Here is a 14,926-nt window from a genome sequence, read left to right as displayed (position 1 = left end):
ATATTTGCAAAATGAATAATGAATAGCAGTAGAATTCAAGCTACTCTCTGAGTGGTAGTTTCTACGTCCTTGGACAAAATATGAATCTGGGGATATTTCTACAGGTTAGAATGCACCTATTATTTAACTGATTTACTGTTAGCTACTCGGGGAAATGGGAAACTCAAAAATGAAATACTGTCCTCAGAATCAAAATGCTCTGATGGCTTTTTCAACGAGGCCCCATGCAAAATCTGCAAAACAGGGTGGTAGTCATCCAGACCTCATTTTTCCTCTAGAATTTCATGAGGCAAAGGGGAGATTAGGGAGACTGCATCTTTAGGAACCTCAGACTCCACCTGTGTGTATTTATTTGACATGAATCATACAAATCTGCCTAGGTCTGATGGCAACTCCGCTTTTTAAAATCGTCTCCAACATAAAAAATATTTTTTTTTATTTTTCAAAAATATTCCAGATTCTCTCTCTTATAAGTCATCTTTCTCCTGTAAAAAGTTTCCCTGGACCTGCATTCTTATATAAAGCACTTACTACACAAGTCACTGAAAGTGCCTTAGCGACGCTGAAGATCTGAAGCACGGAGAATGGAAACAAAAGGAAACTGGGGGGGGGGGGGGGGGGGGGGGGGGGGGGTGGGGAGCATATGGGGAGTGGGAGACCGTGAGGGGAAGAAAGAAAGCTGTCTGTCAAACATTTTGTCATCATGTCCACCTGTCTGCATCTATTCTGGGCATCCTGAAACAAAGGGGAAAAAAAAGAAGAGAAAAACAGGAAAAAGGAAAAAAAAGCAAAACAAAACAGTAAAGAAAAAAACAAAAACACCCAAACAGTTCTGATCTAAGCCTGGAGATTCCTAGCTGATAGAAAAACCACTGAACAAAAAGGACCCTAGAAAATAGAAAGAGTTGTGATTACAAAGTTGCGCGTTTTATCAGTACAAACTGGTCTTAAACGTCCTTTGGGAGAGGAAGTGTAGTGCCCAAATTGGAAGGAAAAAACCCAGCGCCACAAGGAGGAGGGTTTGTTTTCCCTTTTGGTTTCTCACAGCGTTTTGCTATTTCTTTTTGTTTGTTTTTGGCACAGCTTTTTTGTTTGTTTTGATTTTTTTTCAGCCATCAGAGCGAGTTCTCAGATGCAAACCAAACAGTGCGTGTGTCTAGCTGGTGGCTTCATGCTTTCCAAGGCTGATTGTTCCAGTTGGAAACCATCCTGTCCCCTGTGATGTGACTGTGGTTTTTACTCCATGATGAAGATTACAGAAAGATACTAGGCTCCCGTGGCCAGGGAGGGTTGGTTTCATTGTACACTCTAACTGGATTCAAGTTCATACAGTTCTGGAGCTGTTAAGATTGTTTTTGAAGAGTGCCCACACATTCACTGCTGGTCCATTTAAAATTTCTTCTAAAACACTTCGCTGCTACTTCCGCAGATCTAGAACGCAAACCTGTGGGAAGACGGTGGGGGTGGGGAGGAAGAGACATACGTTGTCATTTGGAAACAACCGTGTTACATTCCGTACCTGAAGTTGAAAATCAATTTTCAAATGCAAACGGGTTAGCTGCTTCAGTGGTGATCTGTCTTCCAGGGACCCTGGGATTTTGCTCACCCTCCTCAGAGCGGGGCATTAGAAGATCTGCTTATTTGTCTGCAAAGTCTTCAAGCTCTGGAATGGCTCTAAGGTCCCTCTAGATTTTGGGATCGAGACCGTAATCCTCAGGCTGCCTGGGTGATAGGCTGGAAGAATCTCAACATTAAAGCCAACGGGTCTGAAAGAGATCTCCTCATCTTCCCTAGTACGGTTCCTCTTTCCCACGTTCCCTTCCTGGTCAGCAATGCCACCAGCCTCCCTGTCCTGAAAGTTTACAACCTTGGAGAATCTCGACTCTTTCTCCTTCACCTCACCACCAGTTCAAAGCTGAGACGGACTCCTGTTTAACTCTTTTTGTAACAACGCTTCATGACTCCGTCCCTAATTTCACAACTTGGAATCAGCGCTACGGATTATTTGGCAGTGTTCTGCAGTCGTGCCTCTAACCTTTCCTTGCGCAATTTACCCTCCATATAGTCACAAGAGGGTCCGATCTATCTCCAAAGACAGCCATGATTTCCCCTCTGCTTCTCACATTAAAAAAAAGTCCAAGAAGATCTCAAATATTCCCTGGCTGCTTGGCCCTGTCCTCTTATCCCACTACAAACCAAAGTCCTTCTTGATTCTCTTACCTCACACTCACTGCTCCCACCTTGCCCCCTACCCAAAACATCCTCTCAAACAGCATTTCCAGAGAACAGTCCTTTCCTCCTTCACAGCCCCTCCAGAAACCCGCTTTCTCCACGAAGCCTTCTGTGCTGGGCTGGCTTGACTTTGTCAGTTTCTTCTTAGTTTTTCCTTTGCTACTCAGAGGCAGGCTTATCTTCTCCATAATACGAGAAAGCCCACGGTGTCCAGTCCCATGTCAGGAGCTGTGCATTAAATAGTTATGGCTACTGACACTCATCAACCCAGCCATCATGGCAGCAGGAGCAAGGGACAAAGCAATTCAGCTGGTTTGCGAGCTGACAGATAACTGGTTTGCGGGCTGAACTTCACAGCTCTTTTTGGGTTGCAGCAATGGACAACACCGAGTCACATATAAACAGACTTTGTTGGTGACAGACACCGAATCTTTTCCAAGCTGCACATTGCCCTTCTTCACCATTCTCAGGAATCTTTGGATATGTGTTTATTGCGGGGAAGGAGAATGGGACTCGAGGAGGAGATATTGTATTGCTTGGCTGTACAGAGCTGAGATGTCAAATATCAAACTGACAAGTGTAACTGCAGTAGCTAACCGAGAAGTTGAAGGCCGATAACTAAACACTGATACATGTGCACTGGTGAAGGCGCACACACACACCAAGATGCTACTGGAGCGGTTTTCATGGCTGATGATAGTCATAGCAAATGGAACTCACCCTATATGCAAAGCTTCTTCGTAAACATACCCAGACATCTATTGGCTCTACCTGATGTGCTCTCTAGGCCGAGTCTCGATGAGGAGGATGGAAATCAAGCATGCTGGGAACTCTGCCCACATGGCCCGGATAGCCAGCCTCCCTTCCTCCCCGCCTCCCCAGAGACACCATGAGAATTAGCCAAGGGAGGATGCTTACGGATCCGTCGGATGCACTGGCTCCCACTTTGTCTCCTCGAGCATTCCAACACACTTCAAAGATCCCTCCCGTGCCTCTGTAGCTGTGTACTAGGGTCCCACTCTGCAAGACAGATAAACGTTCTCATGTGAACCACAGTCCAACACTGAAAATACTGCATTGGGGAAAGGGTTTGCCCACAGGCTGGAACCCAAGAGCTGAGTCCTTATTTTGGCAGTATGAAAATATGGATTGTTTTAAGGATAAAAAGTACTTGGAACAGGAAGCTTGCAGCCATTCATGCAAACCGACACAAGTAATTCAAGATGGAGAAACCACAACGTTCGCCTTGCATTTTAAAATGAAAACGACCCAGAAAATGCCAACGTGTGGCTAGAGAATGGAGGGTAGTGGTGGGGGCAGTTGCCCTCCACAGCTTTTGAGCTAGACTTTCAGTTTTGCTAGTTGCAGGTCTCAGAAAAGAGATTCCAGTCAAGGTTGAAAGGATCTGAAATGGTGGGGTTTTAGCCTGTTGGCTCTTGGAAGCCTGTCCTGTCTCAAGCTCCTTCCTCTTAAATCCTCACCCCCTCTAGGCTCCTATTCTCGAAATAAAGCATAAGCACCAATAACTATATTGCTGGAGGATCTAGCTTTAGTTCAGTGGGGCAGACAAGCCACCTGTGTGCTTGTTAACCCTTCCCTGACTGGTGGATAAAGGATACTGGACAGTGTACCACAGGCCGAATAAAACCTTCATTTGTCCCTCCCCACCACCCCATCCCACAAACACTGCATTTATATTTCAATCCTAACAGAGCTAGGAGCTTACTTGGGTGTTCCAGATGTGGACACATTTATCAAATGAGCCGCTGGCCAAGTATTTTCCATCAGGGCTGAAAGCTACACTGTAGACAGGCTCTTGATGCTTGGTTAGTGTATGGATGCAAACTCCTCGTTCAACATCCCACAGGCGGACAGTAGAATCAAATGAAGCGCTAGAAACGAGGACGAGAAGGAGAATGAAATGGTAATGACCTCTTGAAGAAGGTTGCGGGTTTGTAGTCTGGCTAACTCTTGTTTTGTTTTCTGGGTTGCCCTTTATCTCCTGAGGTTTGGAGTTTGCTCAGGGGCCCATAGAAGGATTCTTGCAGTATTTAGAAGCCAACACTACTCCTGAGCTCCTGCACCACAACCTCCCTGATCTGTCATGGGCAAGAATGGGGGCGGGTTCCTACTGACACACTCACCCGTGTCCACACACATCAGGCACGGGAAGCAGCACGGCCTAGTGGAAAGAGCACAGCCCTGGGAGTTAGGGGGCTTGGGTTCTAATCTCAGCTCCTGGCTGCTGTGGGACCTTGGGCAAGTCACTTGTAACTTCTCCATGCCTCAGTTTCCTCACCTGTAAAATGGGGTTTCAAAAACCAATTCTCCCTCTACTTAGATCATCAGCCCCATATCAGACAGGGACTGTGTCCCACCAGGTTATCTTGTATTAACCCAGTGCTTAGTACAGTGCTCAGCACAGTGCCTAACAAATGCCATAATAATTATTATTATTAGTTGTAGTAATAGGTAATATCTAATCTTGCCTTTCTGTGGGTGAAATTATCTTCTAAGAATAGAAGGCCTCTTTTCACATCCCCAACATATACAAGGGGGCTTCTTTAGAAAGTGTCTTATTTAGTGCTAGATATCCCAGCCCACTCAGTCAAGCGTCGGACGCTGCAATTTCAAATGTCAGAATAAACGGTTCTACTGTTAAAAACGATAAGATGGCTTATGACTTTTTGGTGGTTAGGGAAAACAACTTTGCAGTTACCACAGAGCGGCATGTCCAAAAACCCTTGGCGAGTCCAAATTAGGTTGATGAGAGGAGCTTTCTGTCCAGTCAGTCAGTGGTAATTACTGAGTTCTTTACTGAAAGTAGACCACTGTTGTTTGATCTCACCTCGCTAACATAATGTTGGAGTTTGGATTGCTGGTGCCTGGGCCCGTGGGACTCCACTTGATGGTATAGATCTCTTTGCTGTGGGCTTGAAGGTCATGGACGCAGGTATCTTGCTTCATACTCCAAATCTGAAAGTCGATCAAGGGAAAAATGAGAACTTCATCTTTGCTCTTTTCATGCCCGTGTCCTGCCCCACTTATCATCGGCTCTCTTAACTGACATTTGGTCACATCTCTTCCAAAGGGCTTTCCCTGATTAAGACCTCTTATCCCCGGCCCCCTCTCCCCTGTGTCGTCTATGCATTTGGATTTATGACCTATGGGCATTTGATATCCACCCCGTCCTCAACCCCACAGCACTGAAGCAAACATTTAAAAACTACACATTATAAATTATTTTTTCTATTATTGTCTGTCTTCCTCTCTAGATTAAACTCATTATGGGCACAGGGAACATGTCTGCCAACTCTGTTATACTGTACTGTCCCAAGAAATTAGCAGTATTCTGCTTAATAAAAGCTCAAGAAATACCACAGACTGATTACAGTGCTCTGTAGAGAGTAAGTGCTCAATAAATACCACTGATTGCTTTCAGTGCTCTGCACGCAGTAAGCGCTCGATAAAAACCATTGATTGATTGATTTCCTCCTCCGAGGAAAATTCTCTCACTCCCCATCTTATCACATTTTCCCAAGGGAGAGAATGGAGTCTAGCCCATAGAGCCTAAGGCATGGTGATCATGGGCTGAGGGTTTTGATTCTCTATAGACGTAATAATAAATCCCCCTGAAGGGGGATGTAAGAACATATGAAAACAAAATACATTTTCCTACATACATTTGGATAACAGAAGTAAGAAATGAAAGCTGGAGAGGCAGGTTAGTGGCAGTCTTTTCTCTAATTTGGATTTCTTTGGAAGAAATACAGGATTAGAGTGTTGCCTCAAAGTGTTGGGTTTTGGTTTTTCAGAAAGGGGTCACTTCAGGGAAGTGGGGAGTCTTTTAGAAAACAATAAAAGCACTTTCCTCCAGGGTAATTCTGCCACCAAGATGCCCTATTTAACACCACAGAAAGAAAAGGAAACTGCTGCTGTGTTTTGGGGGTCCAATTTTAATTACCTTTAATGTCATGTCATCGGAACAGGAGGCTAACAGCATGCCGGAAGGATCCCATTTGATTGCATTTACCTCATTCTAAAACACAACATATTTTTTTCTCAGAAAAAAGTAAAAACCAGTGACTATGTCAGGCCTCTGATATCCAGCAGAGGGCACTCAGACTTTTCTTTAGGGAAGCACAAGGACTGATTTTAATTTACCATCAATTATTCCCAAGATTCTCACTGAGCAAGAAGAAAGCCGAGGGCATCTCATTCTGTTTGCCTGTTTTCACACCCACTACCTCTCTCTCTCCCCCACTTCACCCAGTCCTTCTCACACACAAATCCTATCCCTACATCATGTCACCCAACTGATAGATTTTGGTACTCACAAAGGAAAGAGAACCACACATTATTCCCAAACTGTACTTAGATTAAAATGTGTTCACATACTCTGACGTCATGTGGGGAAAGACTGGGCAATAGGTGAGGAGGATGAGTGTCAAGTGGGTTCCGATAGTCCTGGAACTAATTTAATAATATTAATCACAGTAATGATGATGATGATCATCATAATATTTATGAAGTGTTCACTATGTCCCAAGAAATGTGCTAGGTGCTGGGGTGGGTACAAGACAATCACAGCCAACACGGTCCCCGTCCCACATGGGACTCACAGTCTAAAGAGGAGGTAGAACAGGTATTTTATTCCCATTTTACAGGTGCCACCGAAAAGCGAAATGACACACTGAAGATCACACAGCAAGCAAATGATGGAGTCAGTACTCAAACCTGGGTGTCCTGAGTCCCAGTATCTTTCCAGTTGTCCACACTGACCAGAGTTCTTTTGCTGACCAAGAGGTCTTAGAACCACCTTCCAAAGATGTCTGTGGTCTGAAGAGTGGCAAGCTGGATCGCGTGTAGCCTATCACATCCTGCTGCCTAGCAACCACTCTCCCTCTCCTTCAATCACTTCCCTCCTCCCTGACCTGCCTTCCGCATTTCCTGAACACCAGTCTCCTCTGCCGCCAAAAATCCAAGGCCCAGTTCGTTGGATCTGCCCAAGAAAAGGGAGGCTTAGTGGAAAGAGCACAGGTCTGGGAGTCAGGGGATCTGGCCTGTAATCCTGGCTCCACCACTTGCAGCTTGTGACGTTGGGCAAGTCACTTAACTCCAAGAATCAGCTTGGCTTAGTGGATAGAGCATGGACACGGGAGTCAAAAGGACCTGGGTTCTAATTCCGACTCTGCCACTCGTCTATGTGATCTTGGGCAAGTTATTTCTCTTCCCTCTGCTCAGTTCCCTCATTAAGAGGCTGAGCCCCGTGTAAGCCCCATGTGGGACAGGGACTGTGTCCAACCTGATTAATTTATATCTACCCCAGTGCTTGGAACGTAGTACGCACTTATCACCATAATAATAATATTATTAACTTTTCTGTGCCTCTGTTTCCTCAACTTTAAGTCGGCAGTGATACACCTGGTCTCCCTTCCCCTTAAACTGTGAGCCCCATGTGGGACAGGAGCTGTGTCTGATCTCATTATCTTGTCTCTAGCCCAGCATTTAGTAGAGTGCTTGACATTCAGTAAGCACTTATATACCATCATCATCATCATTATTATTACCAATATTCTTAAGCCTCAAAGGCTCTCAAACAACTGGAGAGCGAGATACTGGAATCAGACTGCTTTACTCACTGTGTGTCCTTGAAAGGTTTTGACAGGGCGATCACAGCCAAGTCTGCATACGTGAATACACATGTCAGTACTGCAGGAGGCAAAAGTAGTGTTGTTCTGCCAGTCCACGTCCAAAGCAGGGGCTGTGGAGCATAAATGATAAGAGTCAGGAAGGAGTCTTTGGATAGGAATGCCCACCCCAGCTCCCATACTGAATCGTGAAGCTCTCAATTCTAATGCAAAAATACCCGAGGGAGAAAGGACGGCTGGGATGCATTTATTCTCAGTTACCGGGGGCCACAGCAGGACACTTTATTAAAATAACAATCCTGACTCCCCCGGGGAAGCAGGCTTAAACCCAGCGAGGAGGCTATTTTGTAAGCCTGGGCAGCACTGTCCGAGGGGCACTGGGAGGGCTGATCGGCGAGAGCGCATTGAAGGTGATCCTGTTGCCAGTCACAGTTTAGCTCCTGAACCACAGCCCAACAGCAAAGGTAAAAAAAGACATTTGGTACCCTCCAGAGGACACCACCACCAAGTTAAAGAGTGCAAAGAAGGGAGCTTTGTGTCCTTTAGGTGGCTCCTGGTGATTCACTTCTGGGCCCTCGGGAACCTTAGATGGGACAATCTGTCTTATTACTGTTATTCTTTTATTTCAACAATTGGTACAGGATCGGGATTTCGACTTGGCTCTGCCTAAACATGTGCTTTCCACAAACATTGTGACCAGAAAGCCCTTAGGGAGCGGTCGGACAACGAGAATTTATCTGGGCTTGTCAGGCTGTGTTATGGAAGAGACTGTGCGCACATATATAGTGTCCCTACTACTGAACTACCCTCTCTTAATGCGAGATTGTGCGAGAACACAACCATTGTGTCGTTCATCCACCGGTTACATCCTCCAAAGGGCTGTAGTGCTTACTTGGTGCTGCTGGTTAGAACTAAATTCAACTGCCCTCCTCTGGCGATGAGCAAAGTTTAAAGTACTTTCTCCCCAAGTGAATAAGTAAGCTTTTTCAGCCATCACCCAATACATCAGAGCCAGAGCTGCACAGCATTAAAGCAAATCTGGAACTTGAGACTATCTTGATATCCTTCCTTTCAGCATCATGAAAGATGTCCACTGGATCCACGCCTGACAAACTGTATGCACTCAATAAATACCACTGACAGATTAATTGGTAGAGCCAAGAGAACAGGTTCTGAGTTCAGGAAGACAGTGGAGGAGCCCTTAGTGTCTCAGAAACACTCCAGGCTTCAGTTTATAGGACTCATTACACATAGTAGATCTGCCTTGTCTATAAAACACAAGGTACTCGAACCACACAGTATACCTATAGTGCACTTAAAATACCCATGCCCCACTCTGAATACACACGGTACATGATATACCGGCCTTGTCAATGCCACACCTCAAATATACCCTGCTCTTAGTACACCTGCCTAACCTGGAGTTTCCATTTCAGTTTGGATTATTAGGTAGAAATCCTAGCACTTCTTTAGCTTTCTGAGCTCTAGGGGCTTTCCCATATTATTCAGGCACCCACTTGCTCACTATAGAGTCCTCAGAATATCCTGTAATTGTGCAGATTGGTGTAATCATGAAAGAATTCTGAGGCCACCTGACCTATCATTAACAGATGTCACTAAAGCACAGAGGGAGGCCAGTTCTGCACCAGGTGAGAAGTCACCAAGGACTAGAATGACTAAGGTCATTTGGAAATGGATCCACTACAAGGCATTCATTTAACAGAGGCAACTCAGCGAGTCTGCATCTGAGTCAGAATGAGAATGTAGATTTCTACTTCTTCCGACTTGATCTCTTCTTTATTTAATGGGCCGAACATTCCCTGCTTTCCCTTCTAATTGCAGGGATTCCATTAACTTTACTGTATAACTCTATGCCCAGAGGGAAGAAGCTAGGTGGGAAGAGCAGGCTAAAGGTCACTAAAGAAGTTTTTAATGATATAAATCACAAAAGCAAAGGGCTTCCCTTTTTATATTCCCTAAGCAGTAGTCCTAAGGCACCATTATCCATATAGCATCTCCCTTATTTACCCAGAGGAATCAAAGACATCATCAGTCCTGTCTGACTGAAAGATGATCCAGAGGACAAAAGCTACAGTCGATTCTCATTTGAAAGCAGCAAATTAGTCCAATAATGGACTCGAGAGGGGTGCTTTGCGAGGGAGGTTCTAGGAACCCATTAGGGAATGGGAAGTTCTCATGAATGAATACTAGACAGTGATGACTAAGGTTCAGATATACCAACTATTAAAATCCATGAAGAAAAACTCTGCACTGAGACTTGTCCCTTGGTTAGAATTTTCCCAGACCCTGGGAGGAGACGCCCATCTGAGCTCTGGTGAGTTGTCATCAGCCAGATTTCTCCCTAAGAAAAGTTTGTTTTGAGACTGCCGGGTAAAATGAGAGACATGGGGAGAAAAGGTTGTCAAGGGACTGAGAACATTTTTGCTCCAGGCTCTGTGGCTAGGAGTGGCTGTCTCCCCAACTAGATTTCAAGGTCCCTGATGGTAGGGATTATGCACGGTAACCATTTTCTCTAAAGCTCATAGTAACAGTGATCTCCCTATACTGGATGTGCAATAAATGTGATTTATTGATTGAGGCTGCTGCGATGATTCCACTGTGAGCTGGCAGAACTGCAAATCCAGCTTGGGAGAATCCTTTCTCATCATACAAGAATGACATATGAGGGGACGGATGATTCATTAGGGAAAACTGTCCCTCTAGTAACCTTCACATCTTAGCTGTAATCTATCACTGGTATTTATTGAGCACTTACTGTGTGCACGACACTGAACTAAGCTCTTGGGAGAGTACAACGGAACAGAGTTGGCACATACATTCCCTGCCCACAGGAATAATTCCACCTGGTTCAGCAATATCTCTTAATAATCTGACTTTCTTAGAGGACTAGCACCCATAGAATCATACAAAGAATCGCTCTGTCAGAGGACATAGAGCTGCTTGGTCTAAGATGGCAACAAGTGCATCTCAGCGGTAGCATAATTATTAGCTGTCCCAACATGGGCCAAATGAAAATATCCTCCCTGAAGGCTTGGCAATGGCATTTGAGGGCTATTCCTTTCCGTTCAAACACTGTAATCAAATTACTAATTAGCATCCAATGTGTTACAGTAGTCAAAGCATTTTGGGCCTGAATATATTACCTCGGTTTCATCGCAACAAGAGAAACACTGACAGTTTTAGAATTCTCCAAACACAAAAGAAATCCACAATGAATGGTGGGAATGAAGTTTTGACTTATTTGCCTGGAGCTCAAAGGACAGATGGAAAAAGGCCAGGCAAAAAGTACAAACAGTCTTGTAGTAGCAAAGCATGTGATACAGCCCTAGAAGAACATCTCTGTGTGTAAGTGTACATGATATAAGGACAGCACCTCTGAAATCAGAGAAATAATTATATATATAAAACCAAGAACTGCAAGTGTAGGAATTTTTTTTCCCTACACTAGAACCCTGGCTTCCTTTCCCATATTCTCCTACTCATTCTCTCAATTCAAAATTACAATCTTCAACTGGCAATCTAGCCATCCAATGAAAATACTAAAAAGAGGAGCCATTGAAAACACTCCTAAAACATTCAGGCACACATGGCTTCAGGCCTTAGGGAGCTATTCAAAACTGAGTTGCAAATCCCCTTCTCGGGTGTATGAATTCGTCTCAGGGAAGCTTACTGGCTAAGGAGGAGAAATTTTCTACCTCATGTCTTCTAAAGCCTACTTCAGTTTGCCCCTAACCCCATCAGGTATCTAAATTACACTCAACTTGTCACCTTAGCTTCGGGGCAAATTGAATGATGGATTTTTATAAGACTCCAGATTTCTACTGCCAAGTAACAGAAAATGAAAAATTACCTGAGTGAAAAGGAAACTGTTGTTTAGCCTCTCCTGTATGGGCATCCCAAATTATTGTTGTCTGTACTCCGAGGAAAAAAAAAAGAGAAAGAAAGTTAGTGACTGCTCTTTCTTGGAAGTTACTTTGGGGAAAAAACCTGTGTTCTAAAGAACTTAGTAGGATAAATCAAGTTTTCATTATTACCAGTATTTCTAAATATATTAGGATCTACCATTTTGGATGAGGATCAGAAACTAGCAAGATTCTTAAATACCTTTTCTGTTCATTAAATAAAAATCACCAAAATCTAGGAAAGTTATTCCTATTGGACAAGGAACTGTCAAGAACTAAATGATGTTAAAACAAATTCCTGTTTTTGTCAGAATTGGGCCAAATAACACTCAAAGATAAGGTATTTAAACATTTCCAATGGCATAAATTTCTTTTCCAGAAAGATAATCTTATTTTAAGCACTGTGGGGACTCACTAACTCTTAAAACACTGGGGTCCCATTTAGTGCATTGTGACAGTAATCCACTGTCACAATGAGAAGCAATGTGGCCTAGTGGAAAGAGCTTGGACCTGGAAGTAAGAGGGCCTGAGTTCTAATCCTGCCTCCATTGCTTGTCTGCTGTGTGACCTTGGGCAGTGTCACTTAACTTCTCTATGCCTCAGTTAACAACTGCAAAATGGGGATTAAACTGTGAGACCCAAGTGGGTCAGGGACTATTTCCAACTGGATTACTTTGTATCTACTCCAGCACTTTAGTGCCTGGCATATATAGTAAATGCTTAACAAATGTCATTTTTTAAAAAGCAATTCTCTGTTTTGGGGTTACTGTATCCAGGGACTTTATAAAGTGTGCTTTCTAGTTTTTAAAAATAGTTAGGAAAGCACAATGCTACTGCTGTATCACTGGGCAGGACATTAAAATTGGTAAAAATAAAACTTAACAAGTAGCATGCTATCACAGACACCAAATGCAATTTGCTTATTTTCTGTATATGCAAGGAGGCAGCATAGCCTAATGGAAGAGGACAAGAATGGACATCAGGAGTCCCACTTCTACCACTGACCTACTGGGTGACTTTAGGTGGCTCACTTAACTTCTCTGGGCCTATCTCCTCATCTATAAAATGGGGATAAGGTAGAGTGCGAGGCCCCTGTGGGACAGGTACTATGTCCAATCTCAAAACCTTGTATTTATCTCAGTGTATAGCAGGTAAGTGCTTAAAAAATGCCATAATGAAGATGATATAGGTTTTCCTCCTCAATCAGGATTTCACCAACCATGTTTTTTCTATTCAATGACTACTCTGCTGCCATTCTGGCTACCACAATATACAATATTGAGCAATCACTCTTTTCTGTGGCTGCATATCATCCCATAACCCGTCGATTCAAGTGGCCCAAAGTCTCACTCGCCACCTCAGTCTTCAACTGCACTGTGCTTCAGGCCAGTACAGTCCCAATTGGGCACATTGCAGTTCACTGCTACTCTGGCTGCCCTTCATTATGGCCCCTAAAGGAAGAGCGAGAGGGCAGTGGGTGAGGAGGGGAGAGACAGTGATGGGTTCGGAGATGTTGGAAAGCCTAGCGTGCAAATTTTGTCAATGGGAAAGTGTTCTGGCATGAACAAAACCATTAAGGAAAGGGAGAGATGCCCAATAGGATAGAAGCCACCGAACCACCTAGTCCATTTGTTCCATAAGCCCCAGGTCTCTCCCACCCCGATTTCCGCCAGCAAGGGGACTTTCAGGAGTCTAACTCCAGCGGTCGGTGGGGAAAATCTGTATCAAGTGTTTATATACAGATCATTACTATGCGGTAAATGACTGCAGCACAGAACTAAATAGGACTCTAATGGCCTAAAAGAGTTAATGTGCCTTCCAAAGTGCATCATTTATTTCCAGGGAGTCACTTACACCCTGAAAGAATGTCTAATCATGTACGGCATCAATAGCTGAGTGATCTCAACAATCAAGTGTTTACACATATATTCTTAGCAATCAAAGAAGATATCAATGTCAGGGAAAATGTTTTTATACACACACACACACATATATAAAAACATTAATATACTGTCAGTGTACAAAAGAGATTAAATCATTAGTTTGTTTTGAATGCCTGTTGTGTTTTTTTTACAACAGGAAAATTGGCAACTATAATTTGATTGACGGAAATCTTTGAAGAAAATAAGCAGTGTGGCATAATGGATAGAGCACTGGCCTGGGAGTCAGAAGGATGTGGGTTCTAAACCCCACTCCGCCACTTGCCCACTGTGTGATCTTTGGCAAGTCACTTCACTTCTCAGTGCCTCAGTTATCTCATCTGTAAGATGGGGATTTAGACTATGTGAGCTCCATGTAGGACAAGGACTGTGTCCAACCTGATTAGTTTGCATCTAGCCCAACACTTAAGTACGGTGCCTGGCACAATGCTGTTATCTTATGCTGTCGAACTGTGTCCGACCCATAGCAACAACATGAACACATCTCTACCAGAATGCACCACCTCCTACTGCAGTCGTTCTGGTACTGCATCCACACAGTTCTCTTGGTAAAAATATGGAAGCGATTTACCACTGCCTCCTTCTGCGCAGTAGACGTGGGTCTCCACCCCCGACTCTCTCCTGTGCCGCTGCTGCCCGGCACAGGTGAGTAACTTAACAAATACCATTAAAAAACTTGAGAATGAGGGCTTAATGGTATTTATGATAACCACAAGAGAAAAGCGGGAATGCCAAATTACTGGCTTGAAAAGTTAGTGTTGCCCTGAAGGATATTTGGTACTCTTCCAGTGACCCAGAGGTCCATATATAATAATAATGATAAGAATGATGGCATTTAAGTGCTTACTATGTGCAAAGCACTGTTCTAAGTGCTGGGGAGGATACAAGGTGATCAGGTTGTCCCATGTGAGGCTCACAGTCACTGTACAGATGAGGTAATTTAGGCACAGAGAAGTTAAGTGACTTGCCCAAAGTCACAAAGCTGACAAGCAGGAGAGCTGGGATTTGAACCCATGACCTCTGACTCCCCAGCTGAAAAATGTGATATATACCAACTTCAAAGACTGATCAGTTAACTTTACCAAGACTACCCATGTAGCAGCATGGCCTAGTGGATAGGGCCCAGGCCTGGGAGTCAGTAGGTCACGGGTTCATATCCCTGCTCTGCCACATGTCTGCT

The 14,926-nt window shown here is 44.0% G+C and overlaps 1 protein-coding gene across 4 annotated transcripts in view; it reads right to left on the bottom strand.

The window, feature by feature from the left end:
• Positions 1-886: 886 nt before the first annotated feature.
• TBL1X (transducin beta like 1 X-linked) overlaps positions 887-14,926 on the bottom strand; it is a 192,127-nt gene continuing 178,087 nt past the window's right edge. For all 4 annotated transcript variants that reach the window (XM_016228013.3, XM_029079768.2, XM_007670365.3 and 1 more), the window contains 7 exons: positions 11,755-11,815; positions 7,875-7,996; positions 6,197-6,271; positions 5,081-5,208; positions 3,959-4,124; positions 3,151-3,252; positions 887-1,444 (listed from right to left, as the gene is read on the bottom strand). In XM_016228013.3, coding sequence (XP_016083499.1) covers positions 1,418-1,444; positions 3,151-3,252; positions 3,959-4,124; positions 5,081-5,208; positions 6,197-6,271; positions 7,875-7,996; positions 11,755-11,815 — 681 coding nt within the window. In that variant the 3' untranslated portion in view covers positions 887-1,417. The remainder of the gene's footprint in view (positions 1,445-3,150; positions 3,253-3,958; positions 4,125-5,080; positions 5,209-6,196; positions 6,272-7,874; positions 7,997-11,754; positions 11,816-14,926) is intronic.

The sequence above is a fragment of the Ornithorhynchus anatinus genome, chromosome 15 (genome assembly GCF_004115215.2).
Source record: "Ornithorhynchus anatinus isolate Pmale09 chromosome 15, mOrnAna1.pri.v4, whole genome shotgun sequence".
Taxonomy (NCBI): Eukaryota; Metazoa; Chordata; class Mammalia; order Monotremata; family Ornithorhynchidae; genus Ornithorhynchus; species Ornithorhynchus anatinus.
This window is presented reverse-complemented; position numbering and strand designations above follow the sequence as displayed.